This window comes from Nerophis ophidion, linkage group LG06 (genome assembly GCF_033978795.1).
Source record: "Nerophis ophidion isolate RoL-2023_Sa linkage group LG06, RoL_Noph_v1.0, whole genome shotgun sequence".
Taxonomy (NCBI): Eukaryota; Metazoa; Chordata; class Actinopteri; order Syngnathiformes; family Syngnathidae; genus Nerophis; species Nerophis ophidion.
Window position 1 is genome coordinate 30,084,103 of NC_084616.1, and position 27,793 is coordinate 30,111,895.

The following is a 27,793-nucleotide window of genomic DNA, read 5'->3' on the forward strand; positions in this document are numbered from 1 at the left end:
AACTACTAATGCAGAGGTAGGAAACCTATGGCTCTAGAGCCAGATGTGGCTCTTTTGATGACTGCATCTGGCTCTCAGATAACTCTTAGCTGACGTTGCTTAACACGATAAGTAATGAATAATTCCACTGGTAGTCATGATGTTAAAAATAACGTTCAAAATATAAAACATTCTCTTGCATTTTAATCCATCCATCCATTTTCTACAGCACCTGTTCAAGAAAAAACAATGTTATTAAAAAGAATTACAGAGTCATTATACCCTAAAAATGTTGGTCTTACTTAAAAAATACACGCATTTGTATTAAGTGTTAAAAAATATGGTATGAAATACATTTTAAAATATTTGGCTTTCATGGCTCTCTCAGCCAAAAAGGTTCCCGACCCCTGTACTAATGGAAGGTGTAGCACAGTTTGAGAATCACTATTCTACATATCCTAATCTCAGTTTAAAAAATTCAAAAAGCTAAGTAGGCTTTTTTTTTTTTTTTAAAGATGGTTTAAACCAAGTCCATGCAATAATTCATTTTTTAGCGCAGCACACACACTAAGTGTATGTGTGGAGTTGATTTTTCTCAGCCCCTGACTGTATACAAATATGTGCTTGAAGCCAGCTTTGAAATAGAATAATATCGATGAATTAAAAACAAAAACAAAAAGCAATCCAAATTGTCCAGGAATCTCAAAAAAGTAGTTTATTGTGCCTTTTACTGTTTATATGGCTTTTCTTTGTATAACAAGAGTCGACATAAACAATGGGTACACAACACATTGGCCATGTTGAAAAACTAGAACGGTCATCTCGGCGTGGTCTGCCTGCATCGGATACATTACATCGCCATGGTAACAGCCCAGCAGAGAGAGTCATCACACAAAAGACACTTAAGTGTGTGACAGCACCGTGACAACGGACATTCATTCTATGGCTGGAAACACACACACACACACACACACACGTCCGAAATTATCCATACACTTTGGCCAAATTTTGTGTTGAAGTGAATATTTGTTATTTAGCTGGAATAGGCTGGAGGCCACCACTCATGGTACACATGGATCCATCTAATGGTACACCAAAGAATCACTTGTTTAAAAATTGTAACGTCGTGACTCGAGCTGTTATCACAGTGCTACTGTTCAAAGTGGGTGTTATGTTCCAGTAAATATTGGGTATACCTGTTAAATAAAACCTCTGCTTGGTTGTTAATGTATACATAGGCCTACTACGCTACTGTATGATAATGTTGGCCGTTAAGGTGGCATCTGGAGAGCCAAGTGTTTTCAGAGGTGGTACTCGGTGAAAAAAAGTTTGGCTATTTTGTGGGCCTATATCCAGCCATTTGGTCTTTATATTTACTAGGGTTTGTCGTCATGAGTTGCAATGGAACTGTTAAGGCTCCAAACCTCACATTGACAGCATATATTCTTTATGCCATGAGCCAGCCCGGCCTTTGAACACTAATATAATTTGGCACTTTCTTGTGTCAACTCCAGCTAAAAAAAATAAAATAAAATACTTATTCACTCAATAAAAATGCACCTAAAATATGGCCAAGGCATGAATAAAAGCGAACACACATTCACCCAAAATGAAAATGAGGAGACCTCCCCACATTCACGTCATGGGCCTTCTCGTCGCGACAGAATGTTCATATTGCTTGAAAGAGAAAAAGAAAAGAAAAATCTTTATATCAGCTGCTCAGATCCCCCCCCCCCCCAAACCCTCACCACTCGTTGCCGAATGAGACAATTTTGGCAACGTAGAAATGATACATAAGAAGACATATTCCTACACATTAAACAAGAGAGGGGAGGATATACACAAGAAGAAATGAGGCTATAATGATGATGGCTTCTCGGGGAATGCGGCATGGATGCCAGCTAGTTGGGACGTCGCCGCCGTGCACCCCCGCTGTGGGGTGAAGTTACGCTGGCATTCACGCCACCTGCTCCCATTTCTGTGTCCCCTTCTATATGTACACGCAGAGACAGAGCGGGGTCGAGCTCATCAAAACGGGGTCAAGAAGAATACACACATAAATATTGCCTGTTTTCTAGCATGCCTGCAAGCAGCTAGTGTTTGGTCCTCACCGAAAAGCCCTGAGTCTTAGTCCAAAATATCTTCCGTAAGAATTTCCTGCTTTCCACTTGCATACTTGATTGTTGCAGATTTGTGTGTTTGTGTCTGTGTGTGTTCTTGTATTTATACCCTTCTTGAGACATTAACAAGGAAAAGCACCTTCCATATGAGGACCGGTGAACAAGTTAGGACCGAAATCATGGTCCCAATACGGAAAACCATTGCATCTAGTAGAGAATGTCTCATTCGCACGCCTGGTGGTGACATCTATCAAAATTAGGGTGTTCCCAAAAAAGGAGGGATTTTTCAAATTGACCGGGTGTCAGTTTTAAAAGTGCTCGCCCTCTGGTCAACATATGAAATAACAAGTGTATATAAGAAATTGAAATGCTCCCCCTTGGGACAAAATTAATTTAAAAAAAGAGTAAAATAAATATGTGTATAGAGACATACTGTAATAACTTTTAAGTAAATAATGAAGATTAAAAAACATTTATGAACAAAAAAAATGGATGAACTGAAAGCAGTCTTCTCACAATGTGTCGACTTCTTATAAAATTGGGAACCATTTTTCATATTTTGTTTCTGTAATGTTGCAATATGTTCTCGTAAAATATTCACTTTTGTATGTAAAATCATTACTTTTTAATGCAAAATGGTGACATTCGTCAAATAAAATTCAAATTTGTATCACAATATTGCCAATTTTTTTGTTGTTCTTGTAAAATAGTGATTTTTTGTAGTAAAATTCCAATTATCATTATAATATTGCCAACATTTCAAAATGTTCTGAAAAAAATTGTGACTTGTCGAGTAAAATTACGACTCTTTTCATAAAATTGCCAAAATGTTAAGCTTTTCTTGTACAATTGGGACTCTTAGTGAGTATCATTTTTCGGAGGTCTCAAGAAGGTCACAAATACAAGAATCCGTGTGTGTGTGCATGTTTGTGTGAGTGTGTGTGTGAGTGTGTGTGTGAATGTGTGTGTGTTTGACATCCTCTGAAAAAGGTACAAGCATGATTGTATTGCCGGTTGAACATGAATGTGTTTTCCTTGTACAAAAGTGCTACATGTACGATCAAGTATCAATCTGCTACAGCTGAAGGAGTATGCGTGTGTGTGTGTGCGTGTGTGTGTGTGTGTGTGTGTGTGTGTGTGTGTGTGTGTGTGTGTGTGTGTGTGTGTGTGTGTGTGTGTGTGTGTGTGTGTGTGAGATTGTGTGCGTGCATCATGGCTGGAGTACCTGCCAGTAGTCAAACTTTTCCTAACTTTGGCACAAGGTTGAATTCAAAGAGAGCGATGCCGATTCCCTGATAACAGAGGCGTGATTATTCACATGACAAAAGTCCTCCAGATTTGATTATCACTGACGTCCACAGTAAGTGTAGCCCCACCCACTTCCTCCCCCCTTCCAAAAAGTTTTTTTTTTTTTTTTAAAAGACCCCCAGGCGAAGCATTTTGAACTGTTATGGAAGATCCAGCTTGCATTCTGCTTTCCCTCTCAATAACCTCGCAGGAAAACACTTCAAAATAAACAATTATGTAAATATATATATATATATATATATATATATATATATATATATATACATATATACATATATATATACATACATACATACACAATACTATATATATGTACATATATATATGTGTGTGTATATGTATATACATACATATAAAGTATACAGTAATCCCAGGTTTATCGCTGTTAATGTACATTTATTTCCGCAAAGAATAGAAATCGTTCATTATAAATCTAAATTTTCATAGATAGAGCATACAAAAAACTGTTTTACATTTTAAATACATTTTTCAACATTATGAGAGCACCCCAGACATGAACTAACACCCTTTAGTCACATTATCACTCTTTTAATCCAATATACTAATCAGTGGCCGCACGATGCTGAACATTGGGATGTTATTGGTTTGGTCTCATCTAGTGACCAACACTATAGTATTCATCTTTTTAGCCATTTAGCCATTTTTATGCTTGGGAATGCTTAATTTAGGGCAAAAATTATGTAGAATATGCTTATAAAAACAAATCTGCGACATGGCGAGGGACCACTGTATACACACACACACATAAAAATGTGTGTGTGTGTGTGTGTGTGTGTGTATATATATATATATATATATATATATATTTATATATATATATATAAATTACATAAATTGAGAAAAAAAGACAAAAAAATAGTTACCAGCGAAAACAAAGATTAACATACTGTAATTTGGTTTTGCCTTGTACTCATGTTTCATTTTTAAGAAATGTGCTTTTTGTGATTAACCAGACCTATTAAGTTCTGATTTTTCCACTTTGTCCTGTCCAGTTAGGAACAACAAAAGTCGAGACAAAGAGACTGGAGAGGGTCACTTCTTTTTGTCATGTTAACGTCCCCCTCGGCCTCGCCAGGAGTTTGCGTTGTTTTTTACTGTCGTCTCTCCTTAGCTTTATCTATCTGGAGTTCACTTGTGGTGGAGCGCGTGGGCCACAGTTTAATGGCTGTGAACTCATAAGGCTCCTCTGTGGAGGACACCGAGATGGAGGGAAGGCCATGTTTTTATTGATGCGGGAGATGGAGTGAGGTTATCTATGTGTGTGTGTCATCAATCAGTGCATGTGTATGAAATAGGCTGCTCACTGAGCCCTCCCTACAAGGCCTTTCCTGGAGCCGTCTATGGCGTCCAGGACCCCCCATGGCTCCCCGTCGCTGTCCGAGCCCCTGTCTCTCTCGTCATCGCCCGCATCATCGTCGTCCTCGTCTTCTTCTTCCTCCTCCTCCTCGGGCGACGGCTCGCTGCCGTTCTCCGTGGCCCAGCTGTCGTCCTCGTCATCGACCTCTTGCTTCAGCACCAGGGCCGGGGCCGGTGGCGGCGGGGGTGGGGGGCTGTCGTTGCGCTCGGTTTGATCTTCAAAGGCTTCTGGGTTCTCCAGCATCTCCCTGATCAGTGGAGGCATTGGCCCTGGGATCTCCATCTTCAGAGTGATGGCTCTCTCCGCACCTAAGACATCATCACATAACCAATTCATTTTGTCCTATTTCAATGGTGTGCTATTTAATAGTACATTCTTCTTTACATTGCAAATTAGTTGTGACAACATCCACAACAATATCCGCAAATTTATGTTTCAACTCAATATGCAATTTCTGGAGAAAATACTTGCGAATGCTCTAATGCCCAAACCGAAGTGAAATGCTAATGTTAGCATGATAACAGTTAGCATGTGTCAAGTACCAAGTTACATGACTCTAATGTGTAAGCATTAAACATTTGTTATAATTTTTTTTTTTGATTAAACACATTTTGTTAAATTTGTTATAAATAAAAGTGCAAACAAATGATAAATTAGCGATAAAGCATGTTTATGCATGCAAGTTAACATTAGCACGCCAACTTTTCTAGCTAATTTTATAACGGTGTAACCTGCCAATGACTAATAGTGTAAAGAAACAGCAAAACTGGCTAGAAAAAGTTAGCATGCTAACTTTTCTTGCTAAATTAAAAGTTATGATTTTAAAATTAGCATGTTAACTTTTTTAGTTAATTTTGCTGTTTTATTACATTTGTATTTGTAACAAATTCAACAAGATTTGTTAAAAAAAACTGTAAAATTGGCTAAAAAAGTTGGCATGCTAATATTAACTTGCATACATAAACCCTCCATCCATCCATTTTCTACCGCTTATTCCCTTTCGAGGTTGCGGGGGGCGCTGGCGCCTATCTCAGCTACAATCGGGCGGAAGGCAGGGTACACCCTGGACAAGTCGCCACCTCATCGCAGGGCCAACACAGATAGACAGACAACATTCACACTCACATTCACACACTAAGGCCAATTTAGTGTTGCCAATTAACCTATCCCCAGGTGCATGTCTTTGGAAGTGGGAGGAAGCCGGAGTACCCGGAGGGAACCCACGCATTCACGGGGAGAACATGCAAACTCCACACAGAAAGATCCCGAGCCTGGATTTGAACCCAGGACTGCAGGAACTTCGTATTGTGAGGCAGACGCACTAACCCCTCTGCCACCGTGAAGCCTGCATACATAAACATGCTTTATAACTAAATTAGCTTTTATTTTTGGAAATTGTATTTACAACACATTTAAAAAATGTTGTATAAAAACTGCAAAATTAAACTAAATTAAATTCAAATTAAATTTTGCATTTTTTTAAACAAATGTTATCAAGATTAAGATTACATTATTTCAAAGGGGACAGTGCAATTTAATAAAAGCGGCCCCAAAGGGAATAAGCGGTAGAAAATGGATGGATGGACATGAGTACACATTGTTTAAAAAGCCAGAATTAGCCAGAAGGCTAGTTTTCATCTGTAGTCCCCTGGCCATGACAAAATGCAGTAAAATTAAAATTTCAAAGACAAAAAGAAAAGAAAAAAAGCACACAATACGATATAATAAAAAATAAAATACCACATCACAACACAACATTTACAATAGCATCAAAACTGGCTCATCTTTTAGTGCTGGGGTGTATTAAATAAGTTAATTTGCATTAAAAATACTATTGAACAGTTTTTTTCAAAACATGCATCAAGTTGATTTTAAAAGTATTAAAAGAAGATATAAATTGTAATGTGGGGCATAAAAATACAATTCTTTATAGGGCCGGAATTTATCCAGGGCCTGCCTGATCATTAAAGTTATTTTCTAAAAAACCTAACTGTACAAGGAAAAAGAAACAATAATGATTGTGCTCTTTTTTTTTTAAAAAACCTTCACATATCTGGCATGTGCCACTCAGAGATGTGAAATAAGGTTATTCATCTTGAAAATGCGCCCTGCGATGAGGTGGCGACTTGTCCAGGGTGTACCCCGCCTTCCGCCCGATTGTAGCTGAGATAGGCGCCAGCGCCCCCCGCAACCCCAAAGGTTGGATGGATGGATGGCATCTTGAAAATGCCATTTTTTACTGGCTGTCCTTAAATGCACATGTGTGATTGGTGGAAAATAAGGAAGTGTGGAAGTGGAGACCATGTTGGAGCACAAAAAAGAGCGTCAAAACTCGCTGTGCCTCTTTCCGGTAACGACATAGTAAGGTTTAAAGTAATAATTAATGAGATTGGTTGTGACTGGAAAACAATAACACTGCACGCAAGTTAGGCAATTTTTCATGATCAATAAATAAATGTTTTTCCACCATAGCTGAGTAAATGGTGTGATATCAGTGTAACCTGTCAATGATTTGAACAAAGAAGAACTTGGCACAAACAATGGAGGATGGAGGAGCCATTTCATGATGGAAAGTCACATGTAGGACATACTTTGTCCTCTAGATGTCACTACTGCCTTTGATCACACATTTATCTAGATGGGGAATCTATTTGCTAGTGTTGCTGGAGGACATTTGAGAAGGTTTGTTTTGGTCTAACCTAGCATGTATGGACACTGATTAGGAACTCTAGAAGTATTACACCGTGTATGAAACATACATGAAATATGGTTGTGCTGACCAGTGAAATAGCAGAAAATTCTTCTCACCTTTGGTGCTGATGCCCCTGAGGTCCGTGATCTTCATGAGCATGCGGGGGAACATGTGGGGCTTGTTGGGGCGACGACGACGGGCGTAAATCTTTAAAGCCTCCAGCAGAGGCTCCTGCAGCTTATCCACTTTCTGGGGCTCCTCCAGGTCCATGCGGTCTAATGAAGGAAGAGAAAATATCTCATTGAGCAACCTTAAATGAACATAACTGGACATGTTTTTGTTCACTAATTGAATAAAAAATTATGCTGTCAAACCATTCAACCTTTTAATCATATGAATCATAAGGGTGCAAACAATTATATATATTTTTTTAATCCATATTTTTGTGTTTTATTTTGCATGACAACGAGACTGAAGAAAGAAGGGAATGTACATGCATGACGTGTTAATTAAATACCTTTAACATGAATGTTCATAATAAGAGAACATCTAAACCAGAGGTGTCAAAATCATTTTCATTGAGGGCCACTGTATATGAATATGGATGTATAATTATATTATTATTTTCTAACATATAGTTTGATGAATAACTTCTTTTGAAATCATAATTTACAAACCCCGTTTCTATATGAGTTGGGAAATTGTGTTAGATGTAAATACAAACAGAATACTATGATTTGCAAATCGTTTTCATCCCATATTCAGTTGAATATGCTACAAAGACACCATATTTGATGTTCAACCTGATAATCTTTTTTTTTGTGCAAATAATCATTAACTTTAGAATTTGATGCCAGCAACACGTGACAAAGAAGTTGGGAAAGGTGGCAATAAATACTGATAAAGTTGAGAAATACTCATCAAACACTTATTTGAAACATCCCACAGGTGTGCAGGCTAATTGGGAACAGGTGGGTGCCATGATTGGGAATAAAAACAGCTTCCATGAAATGCTAAGTAATTCTCAAACAAGAATGGGACGAGGATCACCAATTTGTAAGCAAATTGTCGAACAGTTTTAGAACATTTCTCAACGAGCTATTGCAAGGAATTTAGGGATTTTACCATCTACGGTCCGTAAAATCATCAAAAGGTTCAGAGAATCTGGAGAAATCACTGCACGTAAGCGATGATATTACGGACCTGCAGTACCTGTGGTACTGCATCAAAAACTGACATCAGTGTGTAAAGGATATCACCACATGGGCTCAAGAACACATCATAAAACCACTGTCAGTAACTACAGTTGGTTGCTACATCTGTAAGTGCAAGTTAAAACTCTGCTATGCAAAGCAAAACCTATCTATCAACAACACCAAGGAACGCCGCTGGCTTTGCTGGGCCCGAGCTCATCTAAGATGGACTGATGCAAAGCGTAAAAGTGTTCTGTGGTCTGCCGAGTCCAGATTTCAAATTATATTTGGAAACTGTGGATGTGGTGTCCTCCAAAACAAAGAAGAAAATAACCATCCGGATTGTTATAGGCGCAAAGTTCAAAAGCCAGCATCTGTGCTGGTATGGGGTGCATTAGTACCCAAGGCATGGGTAATTTACATATCTGCGATGGCACCATTAATGCTGAAAGGTACATACAGGTTTTGGAGCAACATATGTTGTCATTCAAGCAACGTTATCATGGACCCCCCTGCTTATGTCAGCAAGACAATGCCAAACCACGTGTTACAACAGCGTGGTTTCGAAGTAAAAGAGTGCGGGTACTTTCCTGGCCCGCCTGCAGTCCAGACCTGTCTGCCATCGAAAAAGTGTGGCGCATTATGAAGCGTAAAATACAACAGCGGAGACCCCGGACTGTTGAACGACTAAAGCTCTACATAAAACAAGAATGAGAAAGAATTACACTTTCTAAGCTTCAACAATTAATTTCCTCAGTTCCCAAAATGTTTAGTGAGTGTTTTTAAAAGAAAAGGTGATGTAACACAGTGGTGAACATGCCCTTTCCCAACTACTTTGGCACGTGTTGCAGCCAAGTAATTCTAAGTTATTTCTTATTTGCAAAAAATATATAAAGTTTATGAGTTTGAACATCAAATATCTTGTCTTTGTTGTGCATTCAACTTAATATGGGTTGAAAAGGATAGGCAAATCATTGTATTCCGTTTAAATTTACATCGAACACAATTTCCCAACTCATATGAAAACGGGGTTTGTATTTATTTTTTTACTTTCTTTGAATATTACAATCGTTTCCTTTTTTTAGATTAAAATATTGTATCGTAGATGCTTATTTGCTTGAACAGTGTAGCTCAGGCGTGTCACAGTTATGGTTGTCCTCAGAGGGCCGCTTGTAACCGTGAATAATTCATTAATATAAATGTACAGGGATTCACTTCATGATAATATTATACAATCGCCTATGCATTTGAATATCATAGCTTTTACATACACCGGGGAAAAAAAATGTGCAGTTAGAAAAGACCTGTCAGCTCAGTTGCCAAAATGTTACAGTCCAATTTACAGTGGTTTTTGAGTAAAAAATTTTACAGTAAAAATCTGAGCTGGTAATTTTTAACCACAAACTCTATTGTCCTTTTTACATTGTACAATTTGATTGATAACAGGCTTTGAAATTAGATTTTTTTTTTTTTTAAACCTTTGAAATGTATGATGATTTTATTTTTGAACAATTACTAGATAATATTAAAGTATAAATGATATGCAATTTTAAATACATGTATTTTTTTTTTTGTCAAAATGGAACGAGCACATTTAGTAAGAAAATATACTGTAAGTACTTTATTTAAGTATATAATTTCCAGGCTTTTGTGGGCAACATTAAATGATTTGGAGGGCCAGAACGGGACCCTGGGCCTTGAGTTTGACAGCTGTGGTGGAGCTGGTTTGTTGTATTCAAAATAAATCGGTGCAAAAAAAAAGTCACACAGATATTTGACTTTTTGTTATTTAAACAAAAAACACGTTTGGAATATTTGGTGATATAATAACTGTTAGATCATATTAAAGTAAAAAAAAATGTCATGCAGTATATGCATTTTTTTCTGTTGAAATGAAAAGATCGATTACATTTACGAAGTACTTTCTTAACGCATACGGTATTCTTTATTGGCTTTTGCAAAACATATAAAACAATGTGGCGGCCCAGATCTGAACCCCCCAGGCCTTGAATTTTGACACCTATGATCTAAACAAATATTTTATCCAGATCAATATGAACACCTTTTGTGCTATTTTAAGATGAACGTGCTTGGGTGATAATCTGCATTAAAGCGTTAAATTTGTCAGCCCCTAACTGTTACAGACCAAGACCACTTCCCCTTTAAAAAGGCAAATGATTATCAAATCCTGCTGCAGTACCTCCACAGATGAGGCAGATGGCGCTGAGAAGACCAGTCTCTGTGTCATCCATCTCCAGGGGTAAAAGCTGGCCAGCAAAGGCAAACACCAAGTCTGTTAGGGGTCCAAAGCCAGCGTTGTGCATTTGCGTTCGGTTCAGAGTCAAGCCATCAGAAAAGGTCATGGTGTCCTGCTCTGGAGTGTAGCGTGTGCAGATCCGAAGCATCTATATGGGAAAAAGAGGATGGAAATGTGTTTATTATTAATTTAATTCAATAATGTTGCCTTCTATTCAGGGCTGATTAATACCCAATACACAGCAGGGTCAGAATAAAAATGTTAAATTTAAGGACTGGGGCCAGATATGGGCCGCAACATCATTTTATATGGCCCGAGAACGTCTGCAAATAATATGCGTGAACAAAGTACCATATTAGTTCATACTCAAGGTATTCATTCTTTCCATTTTGACCGAAAAAAAATGTATGTACTGGATGAAATTGCATACTTTTTCAACTTTGATATCATGCAATATTTTCCAGTATGTGTTATTATACTTTCCAAAACATTTTTTTTCAAAATAAAAAATATTTTTTACAGAATATTACTGTAAATTAAAAAAAATTTTACCACTGTTTTTATGGTAAAATTCTATTGAATGAGCTGAATTTGTTTTGTTTTTTACAGTAAAATGTTTTTACGATGTATTACTGTAAATGGAAAAAAAACGTACCATATTTTTCCATGGTAAAAATTGTCTGCTCAGTTGCTAGAATTACAAAAAATATCCATCCATCCATTTCCTACCGCTTATTATTCCCTTCGGGGTCGCGGGTGGTGCTGGAGCCTATCTCAGCTGCATTCGGGCGTAAGGCGGGGTACACCCTGGACAAGTCGCCACCTCATCACAAGGCCAACACAGATAGACAACATTCACACTCACATTCCCTCACTAGGGACCATTTAGTGTTGCCAATCAACCAGAGGAACTGTTTTTCCTTTTTAGGTCATATGTTGTCAAATCCACCATAAATTGTACCGTAATGTTTTTTTCTGTAAGTGGTACTTCAGTGGTACTGTTTTTCCATTTACTGTAATATGTTGTAAAATATTTGAAAAAACAAAAACTGTACATTTTACAATAAAATACAAGTAATTGAGTTGCTAGTTTTTTTTTTTTACTGTATTGGTAAAAAGTATATACATTAATCACATGCATAGGCAAATTTGTATAATATTTGCTGTTACAAGTGGCCCTCTGAGGGCAACCATAACTGCGATGTGGCCCTCAATGAAAACTAGTTTGAACACCCCTGATTTAGACTACTGCGATGAAGTGGCGACTTGTCCAGGGTGTACCCATTGTAGCTGAGATAGGCACCAGCGCCCCCCAACCACCCCAAAGGGAATAAGCGGTAGGAAATGGATGGATGGATGGATAGACTAAAATATTATTGCACTACCACCATTTTCCAGCAGGTGTAAGTATTTCTTCATTTAAGAACTAGTTATTTTGTTAATGAGAAAAGATAATAAAGCTATCTATTTACCAGAATGTCCAAGCAGGCAGATTTAAGAAGTGTAATCTGGTCAGCAATGCTGAGGGTGGTGAAACCTGGCAGCCGCTTGGCGAATTCCACAATCTTGATGATGCATTTGGTTGACAGCTCACTGAATTTGTCCCATAGGCCCAGATCAAGCTGGACACGGTGGTCTGAGCTGGAGTTCTGAACAAACAAACATACAAAAGCACAGACGGATCAGCGCGCTGCTTGTGGAGGCGGAGCGCAACCCTGTTTGCATCGAGCGTGTTTTCCGAGCCTTTGCGAGACATTTACATTTTACATCCATCAAGGAGGAAGAAATCCATTTACATGTTGCATCAATCACTGGGAGGCCACACAGATGGTTAAATGGGGAACTGAATTAGTCAAGCCACCACTATGTTGGGCAAGATATGGTGAATGTATGTCTTTAGTTGCAACTTGAGAACTGTCAATGATGCTCGGTTGTGCTTTAAGTTAAAAAAAAGTATGCGTGTGCGCGAGTAACTTACGGTGGTGTATTTGCCCAGTTGGCCAAGTGAGGGGAAGGTCTCTTGGTGAGCTTTGCTGACTTTATTGACAAGCTCCTCCAGTTCTCCACTGAGCTCATAGCTCTCTGGAAGCATCACCTCCTCCTTCACGTCCTTCTTCTTTTTGTTTCTGTCGTTGCGTACCGCTGAGTGAAGAAAAGCAAGACAGGAAAATGCAGTGAGCTCAGGGAATGTTGACACAAGGGCTTTGTGCACGGTAGTGGAAACCAAAACTGAGGTTGCCCTTAACAGCATTAACATATTTCCTTTAGCACAGCTTGGACGCAGGCTATCTCTTCCTTATCGCCGCTCTCTTCCTTGTCCATCTCTCTATCAAGTTGACTGCCGTGCATAGTCAACTCTCTCCCTCCGCTCCCTCCTCCCATACTTTCCTTCCTTTCAGGATATCCACTAATAGCAGAGGCACAATGTGATCCCGGTCTTAACGTACATCCCACACAAAACATTACACCCACATACATGTCCCTAGGGCTGTGCGCGGGGGCCACAAACTGCCACTTGCACCCGGATGTCCACATGCAAAGACGATGTAAGCGAGGTAGCATGAAACACTGCCAACATGACGGCGAATCAGAATGTGTTTTCTCCTTGAGTGTGTCCGAGTAAAGCTGCACAATAACCCAACGTGGGGTCAGAGAAAGCCGTAGCATACTGCCCTGGGGTTGCGTAGTCGCGACAGTGTGACGTGTTGTGCCGTAATGTGCATGCATGTGACTGCAACTGTTGATGTAAACAATGTCGTGTGAGGACACAGTCGCTGTGCGTGCCTTCTTGGAGTAGTTTGGGCACAGTTAAGAGCAGTGGTGTGCCGTCGGGGCCAGCAAGGCCGTCTCTGCTGGCCTAATAAGATAACCAAAAATCCTGATCATATTTAAATATGAAAGCATTTTTTAAATTTATTTTCCCTAAATATCTAAAAGTATTTATATTCTCCTCATGTCATATAATGCTCCATCCAGCACTGTTTTTTTTTAGTTTATACAGTTTTCATCCAATCAGAACTCGGCTAGCTTATGTTGCCATGCCTTCAGAATCAACAATGGTGGGACATACAGTTGACAGACAGTTGTGATAGCCAATCAGATCACGAGTTGTTGTCAGTAAGCCTTTCTAGATGGCCTAAGGCAGATATATATTGTGATGTTATGCGCTAGCTAACACAAGAACTCCATTACCCAGCATGCGCAGTAGCCACGTCAAGCCAGCAGCAGTATGTTTTTGATGAGCTCCTCGTGGAGTAAACTTTAAGAACTCAGCCAACACGCCTCGTCCGCATCTTTTAAGATTAGACAAGACAACACATATATTTGAAAGGCCATTTTCAAGAAGGATATTTGAAGAGAAACTACATCTTGTGAGACGATGTCAGCCAGCCCCGGAAGCTCGAATGGTTTCTACAGATTGTGAGTCCAGATACGTTATTTCTTTATTTTTTCACGTTTTATGTTTTTTTCAATTTGAATTTTGACAGTACATAAGATATGTTTTAATTGCTGATGCAAGTTTATTGATTTGTAAATGCGCCAGAAAATAAACTGTTATGTACACTGTTGGTGGTGATTCAAAGCCCAGAAGTGTGTAAATGTGTTTCTGTATAGTATTTCTCCAGCAGTGGTCATGTGGTGACATAAATTATGGTATTTTGAGAGGTAATTATTGAAGTCGGACATCACTGAAAGAGGGAAACGCACGGCCGCCACTGGTTAAGAGTCATCATGGAAATTTCGATATCTGTTTTAATGCCAGACTAGAAGAAATAGCTGCCGTGTATGTGCCAAACAATAAAGAAGAAGTAACCTCCACCATTTATTTTTAAAAGGGACATTTTTGTCTCATTAATAAAGGGGACTCTGGTCAGCTGCCTCATTTAACCATGCAAACCTTTATAACGACCCTGAAATCGAAACTGATAATCGTTAGAAACAGGAATTGAAACAACGAATGGAAATCGGAACTGGAACTGGTAAAATTCAAACAATGCCCAACCAGCTTTTTGATAAATAAGGTGAGAACCACTATTGAATTCAAGAATATTCAATAAGGGTAGAAGTGATTTTAAATGTTCATTTATCCAATGAATTGTTAATTATGTATTTTTGCAGTTCTTAGCGTGCAAAATTATAAGTATCCTCTATAATATGTGTTTGTGTTAATACTTTTGGGTGTTTGAAAGGAATTAATCGGATTTACTCTATTTCTGATTGGAAAAATTGCTTATACGAGTCCGACTCTTTGGTACAGATTACATTAGTACCTTAATGTACATGTTAAACATGTACAAAGGATTGGTTCTGTGAACAAGCCTTTTAACTCGAAACACTCTTATCTCAAATCAACGTCACTCGTTAAAATAAATCGGATTTGTGCTTGCTCGGTACTCAGCATTGAGGGTTAGAATTGGGGATTAAATCACCAAAATGAGTCCCGAGTGCGGCCACCCCTGCTGCTCACTGCTCCCCTCACCTCCTAGGGGGTGAAGATGGGATGGGTCAAATGCAAAGGATAATTTCACCACACCTAGCGTGTGTGTGACTATCGTTGGGACTTTAACTTAACTTAACTTGGACCCTCTAAATGTGCACAATTTGAACATGTCAAATGTATTTTACTAATAGAAACCAACTTTTGAATAGTACAGGAATAACAACAATATAATAGAATGTAGTACAAAGAACTGCAGTAACTCTATGAAGTGATGTAATAACAATGTACAGTATTCATTTTGGAGAGAGGACATACTCATGTTTTTGATGATTTCTTTCTTTAATTCAATAATTACCATTTTGTCAACACTGTCCTTCACACTACCTTTCCCCATTCCAACAGTTGAAAAACAAATCTGTAGTTATAAGCTAAAGCTAGCGAGTAAGGCCCCATGTTTTGATCCAACAGGATTCATTTGAAAGGAAGGCTCGTAATTTAAATTTATGCTTGCATTTTAAAGGCCTACTGAAATTAGATTTTCTTATTCAAACGGGGATAGCAGGTCCATTATATGTGTCATACTTGCTCATTTCGCGATATTGCCATATTTTTGCTGAAAGGATTTAGTAGAGAACATCCACGATAAAGTTCGCAACTTTTGGTCGCTAACAGAAAAGCTCTGCCTTTACCGGAAGTCGCAGACGTTGACATTACATGTTGATGGCTCCTCACATCTTTACATTGTTTAAAATTGGAGCCTCCAACATAAAGAGCTATTCGGACCGAGAAAACGACAATTTCCCCATTAATTTGAGCGAGGATGAAAGATTTGTGTTTGAGGATATTGATAGCCCATCCATCCATCCATTTTCTATCGCTTATTCCCTTTTGGGGTGGCGGGGGGCGCTGGGGCCTATCTCAGCTACAATCGGGTGGAAGGCGGAGTACACCCTGGACAAGTCGCCACCTCATCGCAGGGCCAACACAGATAGACAGACAACATTCACACTCACATTCACACACTAGGGCCAATTTAGTGTTGCCGATCAACCTATCCCCAGGTGCATGTCTTTGGAGGTGGGAGGAAGCTGGAGTACCCGGAGGGAACCCACGCATTCACGGGGAGAACATGCAAACTCCACACAGAAAGATCCCGAGCCTGGATTTGAACCCAGGATTGCAGGACCTTCGTATTGTGAGGCAGACGCACTAACCCCTCTGCCACCGTGAAGCTCCAGTGGCGCAATGGGTTAGCGCGCGGTACTTATAAGACAGTAACCTATAGATATTGATAGCGACGGACTAAAAAAAAAAAAAAACAAGTTGGGAAAAAAAACGCAATTGCATTGGGACGGATTTAGATGATTTTAGACACATTTACTAGGATAATTTTGGGAAATCCCTTATCTTTCTATTGTGTTGCTAGTGTTTTAGTGAGTTTAGCCGGAGGTGTGTGTCCACGGGTGTCTTGACGCAGTGTCTCAGGGAAGTCGACGGCAGCTTTATGGACAGCGCAAGCTCAGCTGATCTCCGGTAAGAAGCGACTTTTTACCACAATTTTCTCACCTAAACCTGCTGGTTGACATTCGGTCGGGATCCATGTTCTCTGTGATCCATAGTAAAGTTTCACCGCCAGGAATTTTAAACAAGGAATCACCGTGTGTTTGTGTGGCTAAAGGCTAAAGCTTCCCAACTCCATCTTTCTACTTTGACTTCTCCAATATTAATTGAACAAATTGCAAAAGATTCAGCAACACAGATCTCCAAAATACTGTATGATTATGCGGTTAAAGCAGACGACTTTTAGCTGTGTGTGTGTGCAGCGCTCATATTTCCTAACAGCCCGTGACGTCACGCGTACACGTCCTCGTTACGCGACGTTTTCAAGAAGAAACTCCCGGTAAATTTAAAATTGGAATTTAGTAAACTAAAAAGGACGTATTGGCAAGTGTTGTAATCTTAATATTTCATCATTGATATATAAACTATCAGACTGCGTGGTGGGTAGTAGTGGGTTTCAGTAGGCCTTTAAAACGCACAACAAAAAAGCCAAGACACAGCAGGTATCTCAAAACACTCGTAAGTCGAGGTACCAATGTCCTAGTACAACCCCCCTGTATAGTCAAACTAAAGGCAAAATGTAATGCACTATTTGGCTGCAACCAGCAGAGGCACTGTTCATTCAGTCTGTGTAGTCTGGGGATAGGTTAGCGACACTAAATTGGCCATAGTGTGTGAATGTGAGTGTGAATGTTGTCTGTCTATCTGTGTTGGCCCTGCGATGAGGTGGTGACTTGTCCAGGGTGTACACCGCCTTCCGCCAGATTGTAGCTGAGATAGGCGCCAGCGCCCCCCGCGACCCCAAAAAGGGAATAAGCGGTAGGAAATGGATGGATGGTTTGTGGTCTAAAAAGGAACTACATGATGTCAGCAAAGACTCTTGAAATATTAAATAAATAGGCGTTTAGAACATTCAGGAAGAAGTGAAATGGATAAAAAATAATGATATTTTGAAAGCATTGGAGATGTAGTTGTAGCACTTACCTTCCTTGGACATGCCGACCTCAAAGCACTTCTGCAGCCTGCAGTACTGGCAGCGGTTGCGCGTGACCTTGTTAATCTGACAGTTCTTGTCTCGGTGGCAGGTGTACACCATGTTCTTCTGGATGCTGCGACGGAAGAAACCCTGGAGCATCAGGAACAACCAAGACCAAAGGGGAGAAGGGCAGGGGAGACGTTCTCGGTTAATGCCAAGACATCAAAAAAAGTATGTGACATTTAATTGTTTCTCTGCTTCCCCTTTCCTTTGAGACGGTCCTCTCTATTTTTAAACTTTGCAGTCCCCGTGCTCTTTTCTTTTCTTGAAGATTTAATTTCCTTCAGTAATGGAAGCCTTGAAAGCAATTTGCCAAATGCTAGAGTTGTGTTACTACTGCAGGATCTTCTCACCTTGCAACCCTCGCAGGAGCTGACCCCATAGTGATACCCCGAGGACTTGTCCTGGCACACAAAGCAGGGCTTGTAGACCCGAGGTGGGGGAGGTGGTGATGGAGAACTGGGTACCATCTCTTCCGAGCTGGTGCTCTGGGTCTCCACCGCTATAGAGGGGGAGGGAAAGGAGAAAAAAAAAGAAGACGGGCACATGAGCATGCATGTCAGAAATCATTGTCCTACGGCTATGGTGCACGCATACAAATACATGAAGCATGTTGACTGTTTAGAATTGCTTTCAGGGATGAAATGACAGCCGCTGGCATTTCTTTTCTCCTCCATTGATTTGTTTGAATGCGGAAAGTCCGGAACAGAACACAAAAAATCAAAATAGTCATTGCCTGCTCAGATCTTTGTCATCAAGCATACGCATAAGGGAGAAAGAAAGGTCTATTAACAATATTACTTCTGTATCCAAATAAGTAAAATGGATGACTGAGGGGGTTCCCTCCAGGTACTCTGGCTTCCTCCCAACTCCAAAGACATGCACCTGGGGATAAGTTGATTGGCAACACTAAAGTGGCCCTAGTGTGTGAATGTGAGTGTGAATGTTTGTCTATCTGTGTTGGCCCTACAATGAGGTGGCGACTTGTCCAGGGCCCGCCTACCGCCTGAATGCAGCTGGGATACGCTCCAGCACCCCCCGCGACCCCGAAAGGGACAAGCAGTAGAAAATGGATGGACAGATGAATGGATGTAATACATATACAGGTAAATGTACACATACAACACACAGAATAGCATGACAGTGGAAGCTCGATTTACACAACCCTCATTATACGGACTTTCCCATATACAAACTGCTGACCGAAAAAAAAAAAGCTTTGTTGTACGATCCTTGTTTCAGTGTACGAACATTTTTTATCCACCCATTGCGTGCCAGCAGGGCAGCCATTTGGTACCTGTAAGCACATCTATTATGGGCAGGCTTTTTAAATGTTTTTTTCTAGTTTTGCTCGCCTAATGAGTCCAAAGAAAGCAATTGACAAGCGATGTGTGATTTGAAAAACTCAGGAAGTTGTCACAGCGTTATGAACACTTCTTTCCGATTCCCACCCACCACAGACAATAAAGGCAAACCGGCAAGGTAAAGTGGATTTGATGTTTTATTTCTAATTAGAGTAGTGACCTGGACGATACAGTTAAGGAGTTTTGTGATTTCAAACTGTGAGTGCTCTACAGATGTGGTTCCCAAATGGGGGTACGCGTATCCCTGAGGGTACTTGAAGGTATGTCCAGGGGTACATGAGATTTAAAAAAAATAGAAACAATTCAAAAATATTTTCTAAATATATTTTTCGAATAATACTTTAACAAAATATGAATGTAAGTTCATAAACTGTGAAAAGAAAGGCAACAATGCAATATTCAATATTGAAAGCTAGATTTTTTGTGATGTTAAAAATTTCTTTTTTTCTGAAGAAATGTTGAGAATTAAGTTCATGAATCCAGATGGATCTCTATTACAATCCCAAAGAGGGCAATTTAAGTTGATGATTACTTCTATGTTTAGAAATATTTATTTATAATTGAATCACTTGTTTATTTATCAACAAGTTTTTAGTTATTTTTATATATTTTTTTCCAAACATTTCAAGAGAGACCACTATAAATGATCAATTTAATAAATCAGAAACTGATGACATAGTGCTGTATTTTACTTCTTTATCTTCTTTTCAACCAAAAATGCTTTGCTCTGATTAGGGGCTTCTTGAATTTAAAACATGTTCACAGGGGGTACATCACTGAAAAAAGGTTGAGAACCACTGTTCTACAGGACTTGTGTGTGTTTGCGCGCGCGTGTGTGTGTGTGTGTGTGTGTGTGTGCGTGCTTGCGTGCGTGCGTGTGTGTGTGTGTTTGTAGACAGGGCAGCTGCGTAAGGAGATAAGGAGAACTATTTAGCTCAGGCCTGGGCAATTATTTTGACTCGGGGGCCACATTTAGAGAAAAAAATGTGTCTGGTGGTCGGTATATCTATTTTTAGGAACAATAATACAAAACCTCACAATAATGTCTGATTGAATGCTAAAAACATTATGACAGACCGCCTTAAAAAACGCAATGGAATTTTACATTTTTCTATGAACGATAAAACACTGAATATTGACAAAATATGAATGTCACGCCCGCTTTCGATCGACATATTTTACAATCACGTGAAACGCAACAAACAGTAAAATATGAACGCAGGGTACAAAATAAACTCACCTACAATCTGATATATCTGATATTTGCTGAATTCCCCCCAGAGATCAATATATATATCACTAAGCTTTAGAACTTTGTTGTAAAAATAGCCTTCTGCGTCTGTGGAAACGCTTCCCGCCCACATTGCTTGGTGCCTCGTCTGAGCTGCTGTGATGTTGATGACCATAGTAACTAATTAGATGACCATAGTTAACTAATTATATTACCATAGTAACTGGTATATCATCCATAATCGCAGATTCCAAACATTGAAATACTTTGTATAGTGGAAGACTTACGGTCATTAGAAAACATCACTGCACATCATAATGGCAGCTACAGTTTCAATCTAAAAAAAATATTTGGGAATGTCCATGGGGTTAGATGGAAAAGCTGAAAAGGCTGCATGTGGCCCCCGGGCCTTAATTTGCCCAGGTCTGGTATAGCTAGTTGTTGTTGTGAGATAGTTGATTTATCACCCCCTTGTTATATTGACCTTCCTTTATATTGTTTATTTATATTGTGTTAAAAGTGCAAAAACCTTTATTGAAATACTGATCGTTGTCGGTTATTTGTGTTTTTATTGTTTATTATAGAGAAATCTGCTTTAATTTTTTTCTACTGACGCACCCTGTTGAAGAACCAATTATGTCTGTAAATCGAGGTTCCAATGGATTTGGAACACCTTGATAGGATTATTGAAAAGATACTGGCGGAGAGATAAATTAACAACGTGCCAGCCTCCACTTCTTCACTTTCCTGAATGTATGGATTGTTGACAAAATTGTTTTAGTGTGGTTGTCATTGATTGACAGCTCCTCCGATAAGACCAGGTGACAGCCAGTCAAAACTGGCTGCTCCTCATTCCACAGACTGACACAGCCTCGTGAGAATATCTACCCCCCCCACCCCCACCCCCCACGCACACGCACACACACACACATACTACAGACAGTGTATACATGCACAACTATAAACTATAACATGTTTTTTCAACACAATTGTGACAAGAACAATGTGACTTGAAGCCATGTATTAGCAATGCTACATTAAACCTAACTGTACTCTGAGTGGAACTGATGCAGGTCTGAGATGCATGCAAACATGTGCTAACACACATAGCGTCAGGCCCTCGTCACACATCACACCTCTTTCAACTTGCCCCATTAGTCACCCTTAAACTTCAACCCCCCCTTCAACTTGGTAACCCACCACCCCCTGACACACAAACCCTATTTTTTACTTGTTTCCTGGCCCTAAATTCCTCGGTGCAGCCCTGCCAGGTTTTAATAGAGGCCTCGGCTCGTAAGGCGGCCTATAAAGGCGGTCCCATAGCTAGGCTGGAGGCCCCAGTCGGGCTGGCCCTGACTTTATTGGGACTCAGTCACCTTGGGCAGCTATTCACACCACCAGCTGTAGCCCCCAGCCCGTAAAAAAAGCCAATCATAAAATAAAAAACAGGGAGGCTCTAAAATTCTAACTTTTACAGCACCCTCCCACCCCCAGTGCCCTCAATGGAAAGCACAGAGGGCTAGCCTAAACTTAACCTACAACCCCCCCTTGCGCCTCCCCAATTCTTCCTCTCTCACACCCAAGGCTGAAGTGAAAACCACCAGCTTGGCTTTTTACAAGTGAAGGGGGACTTCAAAAAGAAAAAAAAAGGGGCATAAATGGAGGAATTTGATCGGAAAGAAAAGGGGCAGTGGGGCAAAGGGGGAGCGGAGGACACTGTGAAGGAAGGTCTTGTTCATGACCAAACTGACATTTCTACTAGCTTCTTCATTAGTGCAACAGAAATATTCTTCATTTTGTCTGTGGCGCCAAACATCTGGTATTCATATACAATTTTGACTTTTAGGGATCCACTTTTAATTTCTCATTGAGCCACGGTTTGCTGGGGGTAAAGATGTTTTCCATTATTATTTTGGATTTGATTTTTGATTTCTTTTTACAGCCAACTCAAAGCCAAATGTTCAAATAAAACATAAAACCTGAAGTTTGTGGCAGCAGGCCTCATGTCTTCTTGGCCGGAGTGTAAGAAAGAAGCGGGGATCAGCGGGAGATCAGCAAGCCTATGAACGTGGCTTGAACCTTTATGCAATAATACCAGCAGCGAATGAGACTCCAGAGAGAGTGCTGACAAGTCAGGAAAAAAAGCACAAACCATGTGTAACATCAACCCTGGTTGATGTCAGTTAATTGGAAGAAGAAAGCGTGCAGATGAGAGGCTATGTCGGAGAGAACTATTGGAAGAACACTAGTTTAAAGGTAGTTCCTCCAGAGTTCATGACTTTGCTGACTTCATTTAACCCGCTCCAGCCAACTCGCCCAAGGCGCCAGGGTAAGAGGACCCATTCAGACAGCTGCCGTGAGCCCCGTTCCCCTTGGTCTCCTCAACTCAGCTCATCACTGTTTAGAAAACAAAGCCCTGTGAAATGGGAGGCCCGTCTTATCAGCGCCCCGATGCCTGGGGCACCATTTACATGACAAGCCGCCGGCAGAGTTCTGCGAGTCGACGATGGACGGATGAGATGAGAAGAGTGGGATAGGTGGGTGGCTGCTGTTGTTTGGACAGGTGGGCGGAGTGTTTAAAAGAGGCAATAAGGGGGATAGTACACTTATCACTTGCTACTGTTGATTTCCTGCCAGGTATCACTTTACTAATCCTTTCTCTTAGGCCCCGTTTACACTAAGCGGATAAGGTTATCCAAGGTAAATCACACCTAAACTTATCCGTGTCCACACACAACAATGCCACCGTTTAGGATTCCCTCCGTCCGCCGGCGCAACGCGACCCACTAGGCATCCGCGGAAAATGTACACGTCATAGTCATCTCTAGTGTTGCTTTGTGTGCAAGTTCTTAAATGGAACTTTTTTTAACAATATCCAGTGTTGTGGTATTTCAATTAACTGGAATCCAGTGTGCGGGGCCCTATTGTAGTGAATCCCACCTGAGACATCATAAATTAATCAAATCTTTTTAAGACACGTAAAAACATTTTACATCAATCTAACTAGGGATCTAGATATCCGGTCAGGACACTCCTCACTGTTTTGCCTTCACCTTCACTGTCCATTCGTTTTTGGTGACTTTATATACTCTGGACCTTGACGTCAAGTCAGCGACATACATGGCGGACAATAACTGATACAGTCTACTTTGCCAGTCCAAATGCATTTGCCGTTTTCCTCGACGGCCAGGTAATACTAAGCACATGCTATCTTTTTTATCACATCCACGGGCGCTTGCATTCTCGTTGACTCTCCTTCGACAAATGGACAAAGATTTTCGCAAAATAGAAACACAGCTGACCTGGCCAGACATTCGAAAGTTCTCTTTCCGTCTGAGAAGTGTTATATTCCAAATAGATGCAATCGCTTTCTTTTAAGGTATTCATGTGTGATTTCCACAAGCCTGTGTACTGTACATGTAGAAGAAGGAGATGGATGACTCGCCTTCATATTTCTACTGGTTAGCTCCGAGTTACGAAACCGCTATATTATGAAGCTGGCTGTGGCCGTTCTTTCTGATGTCACTTCCTGTGTGGGCGTGGTCTTTCTGGCGTCACTTCCTCTCCAAACTCACTTTGTAAACGAGCAATGAGTCCATACAATGCTAAGTGCCGGAGATTCAAGAAATACACGGCTGACTTACCCGTTTAAACATTTGTCCGAGGAGGGGGACCTTAAACGCTGGTTTTGTGTGGCTGAAACGGGGCTTAAGCTAAATAATTATTTGTTTAATGGGTTAAACGACTTAGTATAGACATGGCCTTAGTGCTCGCTCTGTACACCATGATCAGGCCTAATGCATACATACACAACCTGATACTAGTCGGTGGCTGCAAACAACAGTATCCTAACACCAGGAACAAACACAAACAACTTATGTTGCACTTAAAAGCTTGACAGTGGCCGGGAATGCGTGGAATCGTTAGCCTCATTAGGAGGGAATATTAACTGCACATGACAGGAATAGGTGACCTCACATAGCTCAATTATTTTAAATTCTGGGTCACGTCAGCTGCGCCGCTTTGGCTTCAACAGATATATCAGCATCGGGCAGGAAGAAAAGCGTGTGGAGTTTCTGGTAACACAGAAGGCGCCTGTTGTTCACTCGACTGAAAATGGGAGTGTTCTCATGTATGCTAGCAAAGGCGTGACTATGCGGCTCGTGCTCGGTGTTGCAACAGCCTGCTTGTAACTGAGCAGCATATGACGGCCTGGCAGCATAACAAGTATTCTTTCACAATAGGCCTGCAGATTGTGTCTACGTGACTTGACTTGTGGGAGTGAATCTTTGATGCGATGCTGCTCCCGAAGTGCAGCCTCGGCATGCGAGTACAGCGTGAGAACCATGTCGCATATAGTGTGTGAGATGTTGTCAAGGTCCTATTTGAAGGTGTCCATCTCTGTAGTTTATGTGAGCACAAGGCACGCTCACGCCAGCCTCCAGTTTGATTTTGTAAAGGCGGCCTGTTCCTTACAGTCCACTGTTCCCCATTAAAATGCCCGATGTGTGAGGGGCTCATTATGTTTGTGTTTTTGCAGTTCGTGTGACTGCGAGCGTAGGCATGCAGGTCCTTTGTCTTTATCTTTACCTTCATTAAACAGCCTGCAAAGCTTGCGTGTTTGTGACGCACTCAGCGTCAGCAGATAAAATTTTGTGTGAGACTCGTAGGCGACGCGTGACAGAAGGGCACAAAGTAGGTCTCTCTTGTGTGTTACCAGCCAGACAGAAGCAGCAGAAGGGGAGCAGATTGAAGAGGAGGAGGATGAACAGTGGGTTGGAGGAGTTTCTGGCACCTTGGTGGTTGCCCCTTGGCTCTCTACCTCAGTGCAAACACCAAGTGGAGTGGCAGAAAAAAAGAGGAAATGAAAGTACCACACCCTTTTTATAGTGCCACTTTTCTTCTTTGTCTCCCGACCCACGTCTTCCTGCCATCCCTCTGAGGCCTCTGCTGCAAGGTCTCACACGCACATAACACACTCATTTCCTTCCCCTTTTTCGGTGCCAGTTTTTCCTGAGGATCTCCGTCACTGCTTTTGTAGCCGCTTCTGCTACACCCTTTTATTTTTCCTACAGCTCAAATGATTCCGCTGCTCTGCTCGAACCACACCGCACACAATTGAGTCACCTGCAAGCTTTCATGTGAAAAGTCTATCAAGAGTCCATTGTGTGAGTTACACAAGGCCTGGGCCTGCACACAAAAAACACACGCAGACACAATGAAACATGGCCACAATTGACAAAGAAATGGTTTGTACTCGGGCTTTTCAACCGGCAGCCCGAGTGCCAGAACTCAAGTTAAATAAAACATGGGAGACAAAAATTTTGCTGCAAAATCCTAAACACTAGAGTTGGCCTGTTGTATAGAGGAACATGGACCCCGATAAACACATTGGTAGATCCTTACATTGACATTTTAACCTTGCTATGGTCCAACCCTGTTATTTACATAAATGAGGCCTTCCTTAAGGCACCCCTTTAAGTCATTTGATTTTATGTAATGATATTTATGTAACTAAGGTAGTTGTTGTAGTTTGTTTACTCCAGATGCAGCTAGTGGTGTTCCTCAAAGTTCCCTTTTAGGTTTTCTACTTTTTATCATATACACTCATGGCCCGCTAGTTCAGTTAAAAAAAACTTGAGATAGAATCCAATTTTTTCAGCAGATTTTTAAAAACACTAGACTGCTGTCAAAGAGATTATCTTTGACGAGCTGTTTTGAAAAAGGTCCTTTAAAACAGCAGAGCGCTCCTGTCGAATAAGAAATGTAGATAGACTAAAATCAAATTTCTACTGTAGGGGATGCTGCTTCTGCGATGAGGTAGCGACTTGTCCAGGGTGTACACCGCCTTCCGCCCGATTGTAGCTGAGATAGGCACCAGCGCCCCCCGCGACCCCAAAGGGAATAAGCGGTAGGAAATGGATGGATGGATGGATGGATGGATGGGATGCGGCTTCTCCGAATAATAGTAAAGGTCCAACCCCCTGGTCCTTAGATTTTTGGAAATGAGGCCCCTAAAATAATGTGTTTGAATACCCCTAGTTTGTACTGAGCTTGAGCCAAAAGCCAGGAAGGAGGAATGTGTGTGTTGTTGCTTTCATTAAAGGTGCGGAGTTAGACAAAGATTTCAACAGCTGTCAAAAACCTACTCGCCTGGGACACAGATGACTGTTTAGCTGTGTTTTAGAAACAAGGTGTACAACTGTAAAACGTCTCCTCGTGTGTGGTTAGTGGGCGCCCTCCTGACCAGGGGGTGGGTGAGCGATAAAAACACTCACACACGCACACGCACACACACACACACGCATTTGCGCACACACTCATCCAGGAATTTACACCAGTCTGTCAGAATCCACAGAAAGTCATGAAACAGAGTGAGACTGGCTTGTGGCCGCATGATGCAAACATCAAATCTGAGAACAGATTGTAGAACATTTTCGTGTTTGCTCACAGGTGCCACAGTGGCTGCAGAAGAAATCTTGGGACTTTTGAGTACGACACGACGTACAAACATACACTCAAGTCTTCATCTGTACTACACCCACCACCTCTGTTAAAAGTGCAGAGCAGAGAAGCAAAGGCAGCAGGTGGGACAAGCCTCTATCCTTGGGGCACATTTTAAAAACTGGAATTACCCTTGCAGTCTGCTAGTGCTCTCAAAACACAGTTTCTTCTTTACAGCACCTCATAAAGAGCCTTTTGATATTTTCTTGATGGAGTCAGCCAAGCCGACATTTGGCAACAAGCATCCCCTTTTCCTGCTACACACAACCCTGTCAAAAACACATACAAGTTGCCTTCAAACGCCAAACTGCCTGTCCCCAATGAACGCCATAAAAAGGTTTCCTTTAAAAGTCCTTGTACAAAATTCAAGAAAAGGGAATTAAAAGGAAATATAATTTAAATCAAATGATTTTCATGGCAAACTCAGGATAAAGAAAACAGTAAAGAGCAGTTCTGTGGAAAATATTTGGCCCCTCATCCCTGTGGTGAGCTCCAGCTGACTGTTCATCTGCCCACCAGAAGAGAGTAAAGCACAGCTTTTCTTAAATGACTGCAGAGTGAACCCAAATCTAGCAACGTGGATCAGCCTTGGGCCACTGATCATGTCAAGAACACAGGAAGAAGTGATGGGCAGGCAAGGAAGCAGACAGAGGGCAAAGGAAGCAGACGGGTGAGACAAGGAGAGAAAAGGGAAGCCCACATCTTTGATCCTTGGGGTTGTTTCTTGTCC

The 27,793-nt window shown here is 40.9% G+C and overlaps 1 protein-coding gene across 4 annotated transcripts in view; it reads right to left on the bottom strand.

Moving 5' to 3' along the window:
- Positions 1-668: 668 nt before the first annotated feature.
- Positions 669-27,793, bottom strand: part of rarga (retinoic acid receptor gamma a) — a 102,105-nt gene continuing 74,980 nt past the window's right edge. For all 4 annotated transcript variants that reach the window (XM_061903319.1, XM_061903317.1, XM_061903316.1 and 1 more), the window contains 7 exons: positions 18,318-18,466; positions 17,913-18,054; positions 12,906-13,069; positions 12,400-12,576; positions 10,871-11,075; positions 7,594-7,752; positions 669-5,093 (listed from right to left, as the gene is read on the bottom strand). In XM_061903319.1, coding sequence (XP_061759303.1) covers positions 4,729-5,093; positions 7,594-7,752; positions 10,871-11,075; positions 12,400-12,576; positions 12,906-13,069; positions 17,913-18,054; positions 18,318-18,466 — 1,361 coding nt within the window. In that variant the 3' untranslated portion in view covers positions 669-4,728. The remainder of the gene's footprint in view (positions 5,094-7,593; positions 7,753-10,870; positions 11,076-12,399; positions 12,577-12,905; positions 13,070-17,912; positions 18,055-18,317; positions 18,467-27,793) is intronic.